This window comes from Meleagris gallopavo, chromosome 8 (genome assembly GCF_905368555.1).
Source record: "Meleagris gallopavo chromosome 8, MGAL_WU_HG_1.1, whole genome shotgun sequence".
NCBI classification, from domain to species: Eukaryota; Metazoa; Chordata; class Aves; order Galliformes; family Phasianidae; genus Meleagris; species Meleagris gallopavo.
In genome coordinates, this window is record NC_139411.1 from 11695273 (window position 1) to 11713287 (window position 18015).

General features: G+C 41.3%; 1 protein-coding gene across 9 annotated transcripts in view; it reads right to left on the reverse strand.

Moving 5' to 3' along the window:
• ZMIZ1 (zinc finger MIZ-type containing 1) overlaps positions 1–18015 on the reverse strand; it is a 325056-nt gene that overhangs the window by 46341 nt on the left and 260700 nt on the right. For all 9 annotated transcript variants that reach the window (XM_085229551.1, XM_085229553.1, XM_085229554.1 and 6 more), the window contains one exon: positions 6446–6590. In XM_085229551.1, the coding sequence (XP_085085677.1) occupies positions 6446–6590 (145 nt within the window). The remainder of the gene's footprint in view (positions 1–6445; positions 6591–18015) is intronic.

Here is an 18015-nt window from a genome sequence, read left to right on the forward strand (position 1 = left end):
TGCTGAAGGATTTGTAACTCCGATGCCATCACAAATGAGTTGGTTTCGCAGAGAACAAGTGACAGAGGGAACCTTCACTCCACACGAGGAGAGCAGAATCACCCAGGCTCAGCACAAACCATCTGCTGCTGCAGGCAGCCCTCCTGCAACGAGCAGGAGATAGCTATGCTTCTCACCGAACAGTAAATTGCAATCAAGGAGACACTTTTAGGAACTGGATGTTCACTCTGCCCCAAACACCAGGACTTCAGCTGTCTTTTCAGAGGTAGAGCTATATTTTAAAAACTACTGAAGGCAGACCAAAACCTGGGAAGGTCAGGTTTTGCCTCAGTCAGCAGATACACCTTACATTGTGCTTGCCTCGTCTTTATGAGGGATTTTAAAACTATCAGCTGACACTTATTAAAAAAAAAAAAGCCAAAAACACAAAATAAACCCCAAACTTTTTATCTAGTATACATAGAGCTTAGATGAAAAAATGTAAAGAGTACACTTACATGTACATACCAGTGTATCAAAATGATAGTAGCTGTATTGCTATGCATTATCCTTATAGCAATAGCACTTACTTTGGCACCCTAGTAAGTACAGATGCCCCTCACAGTGCTGTATACACAATAAGAAATGAGCCTTGCCCTCTACCTTTTGCCAAACATGTGAAGAACGCACACTGGAAGAGTATTTAAGTTGCCCATTTACTGTTTTCAGAGCTCTTGCCCATCCATCTCTCCTTTTACCACAACGACTTACCACAAACTTAGCTTACCTAAAATGAAATGCAGATTTTTCACGTGAAAATATTGGAGGTTTAATTATTAACAGCTCATAGTTACACACTTTCAATTTTCAATTAGAGATCTCTAATAACTTGCTTTTAGCTCCAGTACTCTTTCAAGGTTTTACTCTCGTTTCTTCCCATAATAGGAATATACTAAATTTAATGTTAGTGATCCCAGGGGACAAGGTGGGCAAACAGTCTTGGGACAGTATTTTCAAGCAATTACGGTCTTCTTTTTACAATACTCAGAGCATCAGGATCCTTACTTAACACTGTTTTCAATATTTTTTTTACTTTAAGTAATGCCACATCTGCAGAAACATTATTAGATTCTGATTTTTTTCCCTCATATTCTACTGATGCTGGATTTTGTCATATCTTGATCTAGAGGACTAAAGAAAGAACATTCTTCCAGAATTGGGAAATACAGAGTTTAACAGAGTACACTGTCTTACATTACCATCTGTTCAGTCCCTAATTACATTTATTTCATAATTATAAAAAAATGAAAAGTCTTTGAAACAATCTTATTTTTCACCTTAACACTTTTAAATTATTTTACAAAGATTGTACCTGCACACCACAGCCATATGCAATAATCATGTGATCTCAGGTTGGATATTATGAAAAATTTCTTCTCAGATGCACTGGAAGAATCTCACCAGGGGGTGGTATAGTCATTGTCCATAGTGGAGAAGAACTGTGGAGAGGTGGCACTGAGGGATGTGGGCAGGGTGGCAGGGGTTGACAGCTGGACTAGATCTTAGTGCTCTTTTTCAACCCTAATGATTCTATGATCCTTCTCTCTGCCCTGATGTATAGAAGAAGCACAACGTACTTGTTTTCATAACAAGTGCCTTGTATACCCAGCACCTGACTTTTCACTTAATTTCCTTCATCTGAACATCCTACAAGCAACTACTACCATCAGCCAAAACAGCCTATGAAGGCCAAATTGAAAAGGCAGCAACCTCTGCAGAAACGTTGACAATGTTGGTACCAGTGTGTTACAGCCAGCTTGTTCCTCATCCTTAACAAACCATGTAAGGGATGGTCCTAATCACCCAGTAGAAGTTCAGACACAGGATCATCGATCTCTTCCAAAAGCTCCTAGCAATGTAAGTTCAGATGTTAGTTAAGCTTTAGGTGGAAAATAAAGGGACAAAACTAACACTAAAATAAAGCACCCTTGTAAAGCAATTCTAACCAATACAATGTATTTGTGGGAATTGCCTGAACATAAAACAATAATGATAATAAATAAAGTATGTACTGTAATATTGAATTACTAGTTAATTCAACCCACTGTTTAGTTTTATCAAAACCTCTGGCATTAAGTCACTTGTGTTAAAAATAACTCTATCTTCATAATTCTCATCAACCTTGACTGCCCTATGCAGACATCACTGTAATTTGCTCACCAACTGCAGGACAGCTGCACAGCTGCCAATGAATACAGAAGACCAACACTTGAAACTAGAGAGAAGACATCAGGAACCTGAAGAACACTCAGGACCACATTCCAGGCTACCACGAACAGCTGCACATCCTCAGGTGTTCATTGACAACAGGAGCTTTACCACAAGCTAGCCAAGAAACAAGCAATCCCCATGTGCCTCCGTGGCTCAGAACCACCTTAGACTGATGGTTCTGATCAGGTGCAAATCTCACTGAGGGGGATGAAAATGGTGCCCGCTGTAACCAAGATTCAATTTGATCCACGATTATTGAGATTCACCACATAATGCAGCAAAGTGTTAAGTAGGGACTTCTTCAAAGCAAAGCAAGGTGTTATTATGATGGTAATTTATACTTATATTGTAGCATTTGCCAAAGATCTTAAAGCATCTTTAAAGGCATAAATCAGCCTCTTTGAGATGTATTTGTCTGTTGTTATAGACATGTCAGACTGGAAAACTACAACACAAAGAAGTTACACTAAGCATGAAATTTCACTCCTCTGTAAAAGGCCAGCCCAAAGACTCTCCTTAAGTCCCCCATAAATCCTTTAAGTAGGGCTTAAATTAGAAATTACACAGGATTAAGGAGGCGGATAGGTCTCATACTGGTCTTTCGGTACCTGAGTCAAATTTACCCATGTAGATCAGTAAAAAAAAAAAAAGTCTAAAAAGAAAATCTATGTATCTCAAATTCAATTTTGAGCTTAGTATTATTACACCTCACAGACATAAAAACAACCAACAGAAACTGAGGGTTTGTTTTTTTTTTTGAGAACCCAGTGCTCACTCTGTACCTACAGCGCATGATTTTGCAGTCGAACCAACCATCTGACATTACAAAGCTGGTATTTCATTGAATTTTTGTTCTACATGCAACTTGCATAGTTATTTACCACTCGATCCCCTTACTTTAAAAATAAATCAGCACAAGGCAATCTCTACTCTGAAAGCATTTTTTGCATGTGTGCAAATCTTTACATGGCTAACATTCTGCTCAATAATATTGTCACTACAGTCCTTGATCTGTCTACCTCAGTTTTCTCTCACAACTCAATTTGCTTTCCCAAAATAAGAAGCTACCCCCAACAATAGACCAGACCTGAATTCTTTCCAACATATGTGCCCACAGTTACTTAACTACAAACCCTTAGATATAGTCTCTTTTGATGTGTTCTTCAGTCAGAATTTATTTAAAATAGCTGAGGCCTGTTACAACTTAGAGACTATACAGCTGTGTTTCTGTAGCAACATGTGCAATGGGAATTGAGAGTCTGACCAGAGTTTTGAGTAACTGTCATTTGTTAAAGTAATGGCAAAGAAAACCTTGTGCTGGCTACTCAACGGTAGTCTGATGACAGGGGAAATTTCTTTTTTGTCTGGTGATGTTAAGCAGTCGTCATCCATCCTATATTCCCTTTGTTAAGATATGCAAGGTTTCTGAATACACTCTTGGCTATTCTAATTTCATATCAAGTTCTTCTTCACAACTTAAAGTAGCTGACTACATTAATTACTTGTAGGGAATGCAAAACAGGCTTGGTTGTTGGTTTTCTTTTTGTGATGTTGTTTTTTAATTTGTTTGATTCACACAAAAACCTGTTGAATTAGAGATTGCAATTAACTCTAATACTAAGCTCCGTACCCAAATGTAATCTAACACAAATACAAATTTTGCCTCATCAACAGCTTTATCGCTAGGATTATGTTTAACTGCTTTTCATCTTCTATTTAACAAAGGGAAAACTCACTTCTTCCCTCCTCCATGCCTTATTACTGTCATGTAAACCCATCACACATGGAAAATAAACATTTTCAGCTGGAAAAGGAAGTTGGAGAGTGACAAGATATTTTGTTCTAATGTATCACCTGAGATGTTTTGCACAGTCATGGCTATGGCTAAACTACAGGTGAGAGTACACAATGAAGCAGTGATGCTCCATGGCTGGCTAGTATTTCAAATCCCTAAGATGCTGCAGCAGCTATAGATAAGAACTTATGCCACAGAACTGATTTTTCTAGAGGGATATCTCATAGGTAAACAGCAATAATTTAGAACTGATTCCCAGTGTCTTCTTTAGTAAAACATTTCAAGGGCATTACTCAGGAGAAACTTACAGGGATTGCTTGATACTGGACAGGATGTCCTACTATCAGGTAGAATACTGGGTAAGTTGGTCTTGCCAGAAATGTCACTTTAAGTTTTAGCAGGAGAGAATATTTCAAGTGACAGAGTTCTGGGGTAGAACTGTCATGAAGGAAAAAATAATTGTGTCTTTCTTATCTAGTTATGTATTACACAGCCTCTGTGAGGTATGACAGCGATTTCATCCTTGCTTTATAGACTTAAGGGCAACTCAGGCTAAATCATCAGATGAGAATTGGGAATCTGAAAAATACAAAACTACGTGTAAGAATGTGCATACGCTTTACACACTGTATCACATGTTTCTGTGCAGAATGACTACTAAATTTCATGTTGAATTCTGCAAAGCTTTTCCCAAGGTGCAAAAACTAAGTTGTTTCAATACAGAAATTTTCCTAGGTTTTTTGTTTTATTCATTATAGTTTGGTTGTTTTTTTTTTTTTCTTTTTTTCTTTCTTTCTTTCTTTTTTTTTTTTTTTTAATTACTGCATCCAGGCCTGGGGCCTCCAGCCCAAGGAAGATGTGGACCTCCTGGAGCAGGTTAAGGGGATGGGCATGAAGATGCTCTGAGGGCTGGAGCACTTCTCTTATGAAGAAAGGCTAAGGGAGCTGGGCTTGTTCAGCCTGGATAAGAGAAAGCTTCAGGGAGACCTCACCGTGGCCTTCCAGTACCTAAGGGGAGCTTATTATCAAGAGAGAGACCAACTTTTAACATGGGCAGATGGTGACAGGCCAAGTGGGAATAGTTTTAAACTAAAAGAGAAGAAATTTAGATTAGATAATAGGGAAAAAGTTTTCACTCAGAGGATGATGAGGTCCTGGCACAGCTGCTCAGAGAAGCTGTAGGTGCCTCATCCCCGAAGATGCTCAAGGTCAGGTTGGATGGCACCTTGGGCACCTGGTCTGGTGGGTGGGCAACTCTGCCCACAGCCAGAGGCTGGAACTAGATGGGCTTTAAGGTCCCTTCCAACCCAAGCCATTCTATGATTCTATGTGTACCGTTCATTATTATGCAATCAACTGAAAAAAGAGGCCATCCAGGCGCTCCAAAAACTCAGTGATATTGTATTATGTTTAAAATAAAAGGCATAGAGGTCCCACAGTTCTTCCATAAGTACAACATAGAGGGGCAGAAAAAAGTGGTTTCCTTCCTGCATAACAGACAAATTCTGCTATGCAAATACACTGCTATGAAGATGAATCAAACCCCTAAGTTCTATTCTACCATGGAAGTTCGAGACATGTTATGTTTCTGCAGTATATGGATATGAGGAATCTAGCCTCATCTACACTGTTATAATTCCTTACTAACAATAGTGCCCTGCACAAAAAACAATTTATACTATTGTGATTTCTTTAATGTGACGCTATGGGAAAATAAGCCTTGAAAAAACCTCACAGAAACATAAAGCATGAAATGAGTGTTTAACCCTGCGTAGATTTACTTTTCAGCTTTTGCCTTGACTCAGGCTCCACAGGCAAGAAGTACAAATTCTGTTTTTCTGTATAAATTGGTAATCAAAGGCTCACACCTTTAGTCTCTTCTAGCTTCATTTAGTGCTCACATTTTCTCTATATCAAGTACTTTGTGATCTTCACCTGATTTGAGGTGGTACAAGACATTCTCATACCTCTGGGTGCTCTCACTACACAATTGCTTCAATTTAGCATGACATTTCTAATGCAATGTACAAAATGGAACATCGGTGAAATGTTTTCAACCTCAAGAAAAGCCAACTCTATTTAAATAAATAGTAGGAAAGTGCTTGGTGAGAGATATGTTGTGCAAGTTTATCCTTTGGGCACGACTTCAAGTTTCAAAGTGAGCCCACTTGACCTGAGCACAGATTTCAAGATGGAAGCATCATTTCTCTATGCACTGGGTAATGGCAAAAACAAAAGCTGCATTTATTTAGTACATGCTGTCATTATACATCCCCTGATGTCTCTAATGCTGTTCACAACACAAAACTGTAGTCACCTCTGTCAACAGTAATGAGCATTTCAGTTAACAAACAGGTTATCTTACACAACTGCACTCCTACAGGCTGGGCTGAGACTCACCTATGAGAGAGGGTGGGTTTCATGGAGCTCATAGAGTTCATGGGGGGTTGCATGGGGAGCTTCCCTGGAGGATCGTTCTGCCGGCTTTTCTGGTGGCGAAGCAGCAAGAGCCGTCCCAGCTCCTCACACCACGACGAGAGCAGCGCTGTGCAATCAGAACAAAATGACAGTAAGTGCACATCAGAATAACTGGTACAGCTGAGTGCAGATGCAAGCTGCTATAACAAGAGCCACAAACTGAACAGACAAGCCCCAGGAGTGAAAAGTTCGTCCACGAACCACCACTCACATTATTATCCTATCAAATTGAGTCTGTAATTGCACTACACTATCATTATAATGTTTTTACACAAGTTACGAACAGTCTGCACAGCCCAGGAGGCACGAGAGAATTTGTCTGAGCTGAGCAGCAAAGAGATAAATGGATGAAGCACAAGGACATGGGGTAGCTGTTGTGGGTGAAAAAAGGCACTGAAGAATTCATTTCACACTAATAGAAACCTAACAAAAACACGCAGAAGATATCATTCACAGAGGTGAGCAGTGGATAACAAGATCTTTCTGTTTGGCTATTTTTGTGCTAAAGTTTAATTGGAGAGGCATGAAGAGGAACTCATGCGCTGGAATTCATTTCCAAAACTGCCATTAGCTACCAGTCCTGAATAGATAAACAAGAGAATAGAGCCGCACTAATGCAGGTAGGTATACAGAAGTTAGGCACTTCCATCTGTATTTGAACCAGCATAACCCCTAAATGCTTATCTCCATTATGTGACTAATCTTCTGGTGAGGGTGCTTCAGTGCTTACAGGAACATCATGCTTATGAATGATGACAGGCAGATATTTCCTAGAAAGACTAAAAGCTTACAGCTCCCTCAGAAGACATGAAAGGGTTCATTATCTCTGAAAATGTGGCCTTTTCCTTAAGCACCCACAGACAGAGAAGACCAGCCCCTGTTACAAAACCCATGTACTTCGGAGTAACCAGAGCCTGAGAAAGTGACTGTGAGTTGGGTCTGGCTGTGATGAGACCAGTGGAATGGCTGAACCACAGAGCAGCCATGGTGCCAGCAGCAGGAGTGGCTCCGTTGGGCAAGACATTCCCAGGGTACAGCATGGCAAAGGGCCCCACCAATGAGATGCACGTGAACTGAACTCTGTTCTGCAGCTGGAGAAGCATTTCCAAGTGGAAATGCTTGGGGATTTTCATCCTTTAAAGTGTGCTTTGCATAAACCTCATCACAATAACATGCTTAGTGCTTGTATATTTTTTTAAACTAAGTGCTTTCCTAAGGTGGTATGAATGGAACAAATCAACAGATTGTGCTGGCAGGTGAGAACCAGGAGGCTGCTTAAAAAGCAAAGTGCCATAGCAGCTTTAAGCAGGAGAGCTCTACATGTAACTTCAGGCTTGCCACTATAAAAGAGCAAGAGCAGAATTCTCCAAAATTGAGGCTTTTAGTTTCAATTCTTATCTTTTTCTAATGGATATCCTCTAGCCCAGTAACAGAACCCCACCTTTTTGTTGCAGAGGTCCTGTTAACCAACATTTAATAGAGCAAATTCCAAAGGGACTGATTGTGAAGTCATATTTGCAGGGGGAAAAAAGAACTTGTTTTGCCAAGAACACCCACAAATATGATTTTTCAGTCGGCAAAACAACTGGAATTTCTCAAGCTTAATGGCCACACAAGAAAAATATTTTAAGCCAGACTACTCCTGTGAATTAATCACACATTTGGACAAAGGCGATGCAGTAAATTCCTTGCATTTATCAAATGGAAAGTCAGCAGTGGTGTTCAGGGAGGCATTTTAGAGCTCTGCTTTGACAGGAGGGGGACACCGCTCCTTTATGTAACCAAATACAGCCACTCTGAAATGGTTAGCCTTGCATGCAGCCTCCAGAGTGTTCCCCCGAGCGGTGTGAAATGTTCCAGCAATGAGTGTCAGCCTAAGCTGCTTCTCTATTAGCCAAGGAATCTGTCAACAAGCATCTGATCACATTACACTCACCTTTCATCCCTGCCCTACCACTACTAACATGCTCCCCTTTTCCAGCTGCCCAGTAACACGGCCACAGCCTGGTACAGCTGCTACCCACACCACGGCCACTGGAGCATTGCAGGCAAGCACCATGCTGCTGCACAGCAGTGCAGCCATGTCGGAGCAACAGGGGATGCTGAGCATCACCACGCCGAGTGTAATTACTGCAGTATCAAATGGAAATCGCCCATCTTACATGCAGCTTTGATGCAAGCAGGGCATTGCTTCTTCTGTACACGTAGGCACTTGACAAATAAGATAAAAAGAAGCAACCTAATAGGGCTGAGGACATGAATCTGCAAACAAAAGCTATACCTGCTTTGGAAAAAAAGCAGAATAACCCTTGGAAAAGGAATATGCCAGAGAGATAGCACTGCTTGGGTGAGGTGGAGATAAGGGAAGATCTTAATGAGTTATTATTATTACTAATATCTAACACACACATTTATAAAGGTGAAATGTGAACTGTCAAAGAACAAAGAAGCCCTCAAGATAAGCCAGACAGTTACATTCTACAAGTTATCTGGAGAGGACTCCTGTTTTCAGAAACTAGGAGACTGCAGGTATAGAACATAACACATTTACTCATCCCTATCACAGCACTCATTACTGAGAGGTTTAACCTTTCTCCCTGGGGACATCTCGACTCATGTACCACGCAGGATAATCACTCTCCTCCTGACATTGGTGTTTGTGCAGCAATGAAAGCAGACCCTGCCCAGAGCTCCCAGTCTACCAGGACCACACTGCCCCAGCCAGACAGGGGCCTGCTGCCCTCCCTGCCCTGCCTTTAGCTGCTCTGTCCTCGGTGTGTAGGGGGAGTGTGCACCTCACATCTGGTACAGTTGCCTTCTGGAGAACATTACTTCCTCTGCTATTCAAGTCAGATGAAACAAACTCAAAATGAATTTACAGATTACACTATTCATCTTTAGTGTACTTAGTTACTGCTTTTTATGCTGACAGTATTGGGCACATCTCAACTCATTTACACTCAAAGCACGAGAAATTCAGTATCGTACTATAATGAACAGATAAAGCAGCAAGCACAAAGGACAGCTACAGATGGTGCCAACAGTCAGTCTCTCCCTCTCACAGCACAGCCAAGCAGCTGCTTTTTCTCCCCCCTCCGCCCCTCCTTCTTGCAACAGGAGCACAGATTTTGCAGATGGACCATCCACACCGTCTCTCACAGCCTCTCACTGCGGCACTTTAATGATCAGATTTAAATCGTGTTTCTGTGCTGCACTGCTACAATGTCCCTTGCATATAATAACCCAGCTCTCCTGCCTAAGTTGAAGTCAACTGTTGCAAGGAGGAAACAAAAATCCTTTAAGCATGCACCCCCTTGCTCCCCTGCACACAAACAAATGCAGAACACAGCCTGGTTAATTCCCCAGAACTGACATTTTCAGCCAACGTGCAGCCGCAGAGGGCTTTGCCAGCTCATGCCAAAAGATGCATAATAATGGCAATCAAATGACGTGCTGACAGTTTAAGTGTATTCACACATTTATTTTGCTTAAAGGGACATGCTCTGAGCTGATTGGTGCAATATTTGACCTACTTTTCTCCATTTGGAAAACCTGTATCATTCTTAATGGGATTGCATTTTACTTCAAACGTTGATGCATTTTCATAGGAGTAAATCAATACCGATTTGCTAGGAACGACTGTTAGGGAACCAACGCAGAAATGAGCAGCCTCTGGTTTTGCACTTGTGAAATGGAGAAAAACAGAGATTTAAAAATGAGAGAGATTCCAATCTCAACTAGCCAACAAGGTTTCTGAAGGAAGCAAGAAAAAGAATTTAAGAAACGGTTCTGAAGCATCCAGCTCCCCACAGTCAGCCCATTTTGCCTGTCTCCAGAGAAGGGAGGTGCTAGTGCCTCCATGCAGTGTAGGCTGAGCTCTCCCCACCACACTGACAATACCCCACATCCCACAGCCGGCCACGCTGCGGCCTTCTGGGTGCCTTCGGTACTTCTTAGTGCTTTCACTGAAAAATCACAAGAGTAACACTGCGATGTGTGTGCTGAGAGCCTGGGGACGGAGAATGGTGGAAGGCAGAAGATCTTTTTCACTTCGACTTGAGTGACATTTCAAGCATTTCTTTGCAATCGCAGAGCTAAGCTTTTCTTCAAAGAGAAAGGAAGCAATCGTTATTTAATCCCCTGCCTCCAGGAGCCAGGTACTTAGGAATGTGCCAAATATCACAAGATGTGCAGCACCATTATTCGGGCTGGCAACACCGCCCAACATTGGTCGTCTTTTGCTAAGGCCCTTTGGAGCCGAAGACCTGTCACTTGGAGACAAAGCAGACCTTTCCAGCACACACTTGATGAGGTGCTCCCATCAGCCAGGCTTTGGAGGGGAGGGAAACCATGCCTCCCACCCAGGCTGCCTGCATGTTTCCTTACTTTTCAGTGACAAAGGCTGCCAGTGTATTTGCATTCACAAAGCAACAATTACATGATGAATGATGATGGCGTGTCTTGAAGAGTAGTTTATAGTCCTGGCATTGAATATTGGGTATAGTCCATTATAATCCTTTTTGGGTAGGGGAACAGAAAAGGAAAGGCAAATAGGCTAAGCAATCAATGCTACCCGATAGATTCCCTAATGCATTTCATTAGCTGTATACACAGCACCATCGATAGCTACAATCCTGTAGCTGACTGATTTAACTCAGCGCATCGCAAAGTGCTGCAGTAAGCATCTAGGAGCGAATGAGCCAGTGGGCTCCCTAGAAAGCAAAATACAGAGAAGCATGGTGTTAATCTATTTACCTATTATGATACCCTAGTATTAGTTACAGCTTATCACCTCAGTAAATCACTGCCTCTTGTTAGGGAATGTGCTTAAAGATGCAGCAAACTGTTATTTACAGGCAGACACTATATTTACAGCTACAAAGACAGGTGAGGAGGGGATAGGACAACAGCTCAGTAATTTCAATGCCTTCTGCTTCCCAGGAGACTGCTGGAGGAGCACAATAGGATTACCGTTTTCTTGCTGCAGTTAAGCTGCAGCAGATAGTTCAATAGGAGGCTGGCAGACCCGTATTTCTTACTCACTGCAATGAAAATATTAGGAAAAAAAGGATGAGTCTGATTTGGAGAACTATCTCTCACCATCTCTCTGGCTTGCTGCTGTATTTCAGAATGAAATGCATTTGGCTGAAACATTTCTACAGCATCTGTAAGAAAATCCAGTTTTTTTTAAATCTTTCCCCCCAGATTCTATCCCTTAATTTTATATTGTTTGTAGGACCAGATTTATATGTTTTGTATGGAGAATTCTCTGTAAAGGGAATACAGAGTTACTGATGGCTTTATATCCTTCGCTGCATAAACCACAATCTGAATACAGTGTTTATAAATCATCCTGTGAAATAATGTGATGGGGCAGGAAGGGAAATGGTGACAAGAAAAGAAGGAAAGGAGTGAAAATAACTATCATCTTGGTTATTTAAGAATATCATTCTTTTCACACAGGATAATGCAGAATGCACAGTGTTTGGAAAACAAATATAAAATATGTTAACTAGTTAACGCTCAAAGTGCAGTATCATTACAGAAATAACTCCATTTGCCTTAAAAGGACAGAATCTTTGTCCAGAGTTTTGGGAAACAGAAAACTATCTCTTTTTCTCTTGTTCTAAAAGCCATTTTAACTTGTAAGGAGCTGGGAAATGGAGAGACAGAGGAGAAACTGCTCATTCCCAGCTGCTGCCAGGGCTGCTTTTCCTGCAGCTCTCCTCCTGAGGCACGTCAGCAGAGCCTGGCAATGGCTGACTAACCTCTCTGAGTCAGACAGGGCAGGAAAGCAAGGCCATGGAGGAGAGAGGATGTAATTAGCGATTAAAAGCAGCTCGGAGCATGGGTGTTCTCTCAGCAATGCCGAGTACCCCTGCACGTCCTGAGCCACTGACAGACAAGCCCTACCCCTGTCATTACACAGCCTTCTACTCTGTATCCGCCCCAATGCCAAGAGCACAAAAGAAATGCATACAACCCAATTACAAAGCAGAAGTGTCAATTTTTCAGCAGCCTGGTAGCTCAGCCTGCCTGTGGCTGTACAGCAGGAGCCAGGCACCCACCTCTCACAGGCCTGGCTGCCAGCACCACCTGCAGCACAGCACCAGGTCTGCTCCCCATTCTGCTCCTGCCCCATCCCAGGGGGCTCATGCCCTGCTGCCTACCTTCCTGGAGCAGCTGGGGGCTGTGCTCGATGCTCTCCATCAGGCAGAATCAGCTGGAATAGTCGTGGTAAGTAGACTGGATTAAAGAGACTGATTTGATCTGAAGTTGAACAATACCAACACAGAACTGTGTTGAGCAGAGCAGTGAGGAGATCTGCGACTTTAGTAGCACCTTTGAATGGACACATTCTGTAAAAAGGGCACAGGGAACTATGTAGAAATGAATTCCCCCGCAGAGTAGGCAGGCACTGTGGTGTGGGGAGGCATGAGCTGCCCTGTTAAGCCCAACATTAACACAGAGTCAACAGCAATCATTCAGTGCTGCAGAACAGGGTAGGATACTGGCTTTCACCACCAATATAAAGTCATATCCTTTATCACCAATGTTTCCTTCATTACCAAAGCCACATTTGTGTCCTGCAGAAATAGCCAGCTTTGCCCTGGTGGGATCGATCTATAATGTAGTTATATGTTGTTATGAATGAAAAAACAAACATGATGAAGGTTTGTAGCACAACAGTTAACATGGGGGATGCCTAATTAAAATAGATGGACTATCGAGTTAACTAACATAGGCATTATTGAATAAAACCCTAATAAAACCTGAGCATTATCAAGCATGAGCTCTCAAGGCTGCTGTAAGGGAATAACACAACGTAATAGTCTTGTCTGGAATATGGGTCCAGTTTGCCTTGGCATACTTTCAGTTATTCATAAATACCTCTTCAGACTTAGACACACAACACACACACACACACACATATATACAGGCCTTCCCAAAAGCTCTTGCCAATTGGAAGAGGACATGTTGGAGACACAGATTTGAATACTGCTATCCTTATCCCATGACTTCAGTGGAACTGGGATTTCCCAATTTCCTTCTATACTTGCCAAAACTTGGCAGAGCATTTTACCAGATTCACTACATTAACTTTGAAGTAATACATTACAAAACATAGCACAACGGCTCAATTTGGCAAGCACTAAACACACTGCATGGATCCAGATAAAATACATAAGCATCTCATTTAGATTTAGCAGTACCCGTGTTGCTACATCTGAAAGCACGAACTATTATAAAGAGAAGACAAAGCCAGTGAAAGGCCACCAGCATGTGAATTGTGAGCTCCTGAATTTGACTTTCCAAAAGAAATGCACTCAAATAGCACTAGACTGTTCGTTTTCTTACTCATCCAATTGTTAGTTTCACTGCCTCGATTTCAAACAACAGTGTCTTTCATTACTGCTGTGTGCTTTTATTGTGTAATGCCAGTTTCAGTCGTCAACAGATTTCACACATAACACAAGTATCTGAAAAATGGAAATGACTCATGGCAGCCCATCTTTGGGTAGATTCAAACTGGTGACCCATAGGTGAGAAGCTCACTTCCCCTTAAACCATTTTGAGCTCTCTGATCGCTACTGTAAACAACTTCTAAGCTATCTAACAGCAGGCCTAACAATAAAAAGTGCTACAAAAAACACCAGAAGCATTTGACCAGAGATTCAATACAGGGAATCCATGCACAGTCAGTACAATGATGAAAAGACTGGAAAAGGCAAAATCTAGTGATTATCTTAAAAAAAAAAAAAAAAAAAAAGCAGAAGGAAGAACTGCAAAATTAAAGATCCAGTATCTTATTAGGGAAAAAAAGCAAAATGATTCAAAACAACTAAGAGAAAAGTGAAAAATGAGTAAAAAATGAAATAGATTGCTCAGAAACAAATCACATCACACTTCTATACTTTCTTTTTATTAGCAAACAAAGGATCTTGAGTGCAGAGTGAATATTATTTTGATGTTACTGAGGCTTCAGCACTTCTCTACGTGACTTTTTTGCAAACAGACAGAGGAAATAAGGTCTAGCTTAACACAATAGAAAATGGCTGGAAACTTAAACTTACAGAAATATCAAGCCAATGGCAGTAATAAACCCACGCATAATCAGATAGGTTTCTGCAGAACTCTGTTCAGGGACTAAAATTACTGAGTGCGTCATTTACAGATATCCATGATGGAAAAAAGGATCCATGGATAAAGGGAAAGAACATGTTCTGGTCAACTTCAGATGGCACAAGCAGCAAAGAAACATTGGTTTACTTCAGAAGTTTAAAGTTAAAATGATCTTGACAGGTTGGAGAAGTAGTCTGAAATAGTGTTCAACAGAGACAAATACAAAGCATGACACTACGTATCTTCACAATAGAGTGAAGGAACTCAGTTGCATGAGTGGATGCGCAGTTCAAGAAGTGCCCAGCTGTTTCTCTCTCCTCAACAACATTATACACCCACTGAACGGGCAGAGAATGAGTAGGAAGAAGCTATTCAATTAACCATGAAGAAAAGACTGCATGGAGTGGGTTTATTTATTTAGCTATTTTAGAAGACGGAAGATTGAGAGCAGTATTCCATTTTAAAAAGTAATACCCCAGTATCTATATCAGTAGCATAAAAGCCAGAAAATAATAAACTGTGAAGACATAGCAAAGACACTGGTTATGTACCAGGACCACTCTCCTCATGAGAAAACAGTGAGCTGAGGAACCTCCATGACTTGCTGAGAACAGGTCAGAATAAGAAGCAGTGAGGATGGCACTGGGGGTTCTTTAGCCGACAGAGAATGGCACTGATGACTTTTTAAGACTTCTATAGTCTAATGAATCTGTGATTGTGAGCACAGGAATTTCAAAGAGCTTGCATCTGAAAAGACTTCATGTCTGCCTTGTACTTATTACTACTCCAAAATGCAAGAAAATTAAAAAATACTTAACGTTATGGTAACAGAGTGGGGAGCTCCTGCAGAGGCTACTGAAGTAGCTATCCAGATCCATGGCTTGCTGGCTAAGTTTTGAAGAAGAAGTTTTAGTCTGAGTACAGGTGCTGTGCTGAAGGTCACACTGTCTGTGGCTGAACGAGGCCCAGAGCAGAGCAGATCACACACCTTCCCTTTGCAGGAAGGAAAAATCACCACTGCCGCATCAAGAGACTCCTGCTCTGTGCTGGCATTCTCATGCCTGCCATGGAACATTTGCAGACAACACTGCAGAACATCTGGAGAGGCTTTCAAGGAGGAAAAAAAAAAAAAAAACCCCACAAAAAACCACACAACCAAAATTTATAGCAGAAACATGTTTCCAAAGTCAACATTGCACAGCCAGAACTTCAGAGAAGGACCAAATGCTATTTTAGGAAGTTTTGCTTCTTGGTTTTGCAGTTTCGCTCCTAACATTTATTTTACATCATTTTAATTCTTTTTTTTTAATGAGAAAAGAATGTTTTATCAGGTGTCCTCAGGACTCTTTGCTTTTCTCTGATTAGCTTAATACAGTCTTTGCCAACCACTCTTCAAGCGTTACAGCAAAAAAAAAAAAAAAAAAAAAAAAGTTAGTTGCAAAGTTGGGGGTGGCAGAACCATTTTTTGCATTATCCAAACTTCTGTGTTTAAGCAGAAATAAGCTGAAAGCACTCTGGGCATATCCTCTTGTTTTCCTTTTGGGAAAAAAAAAAAAAATTGCAACTACATATAGAACAATCTGCCTGCGCTGAATGTGGAAACAGTTAAGGATATAAACAAAAAGAAACTCAGCCGACAAGATTTTTCAACTTAATTATTTCTGTTCTAACAGCACAGAGCAGAACAATGCATGCAAGTACTGCAGGTTCAAACAGGCAATGTTTCCCACCTCACTCCCTAACTAATGCTTTGGTTTTCTAAAAGCATTACCACTTCTGTTTTTCTCTCTGTGTCCCACCAACCCCACTCAGCCTGCCACTTTCCCTTTGCTAGCAACCTGCTCTTCTCCTCTGCTACTCATCACCTTCCTTTGAGAATTGCCTAATGAATTAACGTTTAATTAACACACCGAAGTTAAATTGTTCCAAGCAGCACTGGGATCCTGGTTACTATCTGGAGCAAAAGAAGAGTTGTGCACCCTGAAAGTTTGTTTCTTCTGGCTGCTTTATTTGGTCAAACAACAGATATTGCCTCTCCCTACAAATCTTGCATTACTTAGAGTCTTGGATTATCACTGATACTGCAACAGCAGTACAATTTAAAATACGCAATATCACTTGCTAAATTCATTCCTTCTGTTTCTCAACTCAAATACAGTTGTATTAAAGGAGCAGACTGAGCAATGGAAGCTCTCATTAAGGCATTCTGATTTCCTTTAAGATACAACATGCACCACATTTATTTTATTACCAATAAAGGAAAACTCATTGATGTTCCATTACAATTAGAGCCACACAGAGAACCAAAGTTGGCATAAAATAAAAAATAGGATTCAAGACCTAAATAAAGCTACCCTGATCTTCAGATTATTTTGATCATATTTTCAAGACATAAAGTGCTTAGCAGCAGCAGTTCTTCCTGCAGGTACCAATCCTCACCATGTGCCATGCCCTGCCGTGCTGGCACGCACCCAGCTGTGCTGGAGCATCTGTCTGCATGATCACGCTGTGAACCTGACCAGGGAGATCAGTGGACTTTTTTTTTTTTCTTTTTCTTTTCTTTTTTTTTTTTTTTTTCCTCCAGACCATCCTTGCTTCACTTTATGCTGGTTTTTCCAGCTGCCTTGGCCCTGCAGAACTCGGGTTCTGTGCAGAGCCAGGGGCAGGTGGCTGCTCTACACCTGTATGGCTAGGGGCTGCAGCTTTGCTGTGCTCCTGCATGCCCCAGTCATGCTAGCAGCGCTGCAGGCACAGTGGCTTGCAACAGGAGGCTGCATTTGTTTAGAACCTTCATATGAACAGATTAGAAATTGCTATTTCTTTGTCCTTAGGGGAGTGTTTATGTTTTTACATGAATAGAAATGGGTTACCTATGGAACAGATGAAAACACGAACACAGATAGTTGCTTCCTCCACACACTCAGGAAAGAAGGCAGTGAAAATCACAACCACACTGATCTTTCAGTACCTTTCTTTTCTCTGTTTGAAAATGCAAAAAATGAGGAAGAGGGAAAGGGTTATTTGTGAGCATCTCATCACAGAGACATTTATGTGTGAGCAGACCGTCTAAATTCCCATGAAGGGCACCCAGTCCCCTCTCCCCACACAGAAGTGCTGTAATTTCAGGACCAAAGTGCTACAAGATAATGCCATCACTGCTCCTGCTGTCTATAAATAACAACTGCACTCAGATCCAGCAGAGTCATGTGGAAAGGCTGGCCCTCAATATATGCATGTGTATGAGCACACGCTTTGAAATCCAAATAATTCTAATAATCTTGCATGAAATAAGCTTTAGCTTTCCAAATTCAGCTCCGGTCCATGCACTCCCTATGGCTGGCAGAGGACCGCTATTGTATTTTCCAGTG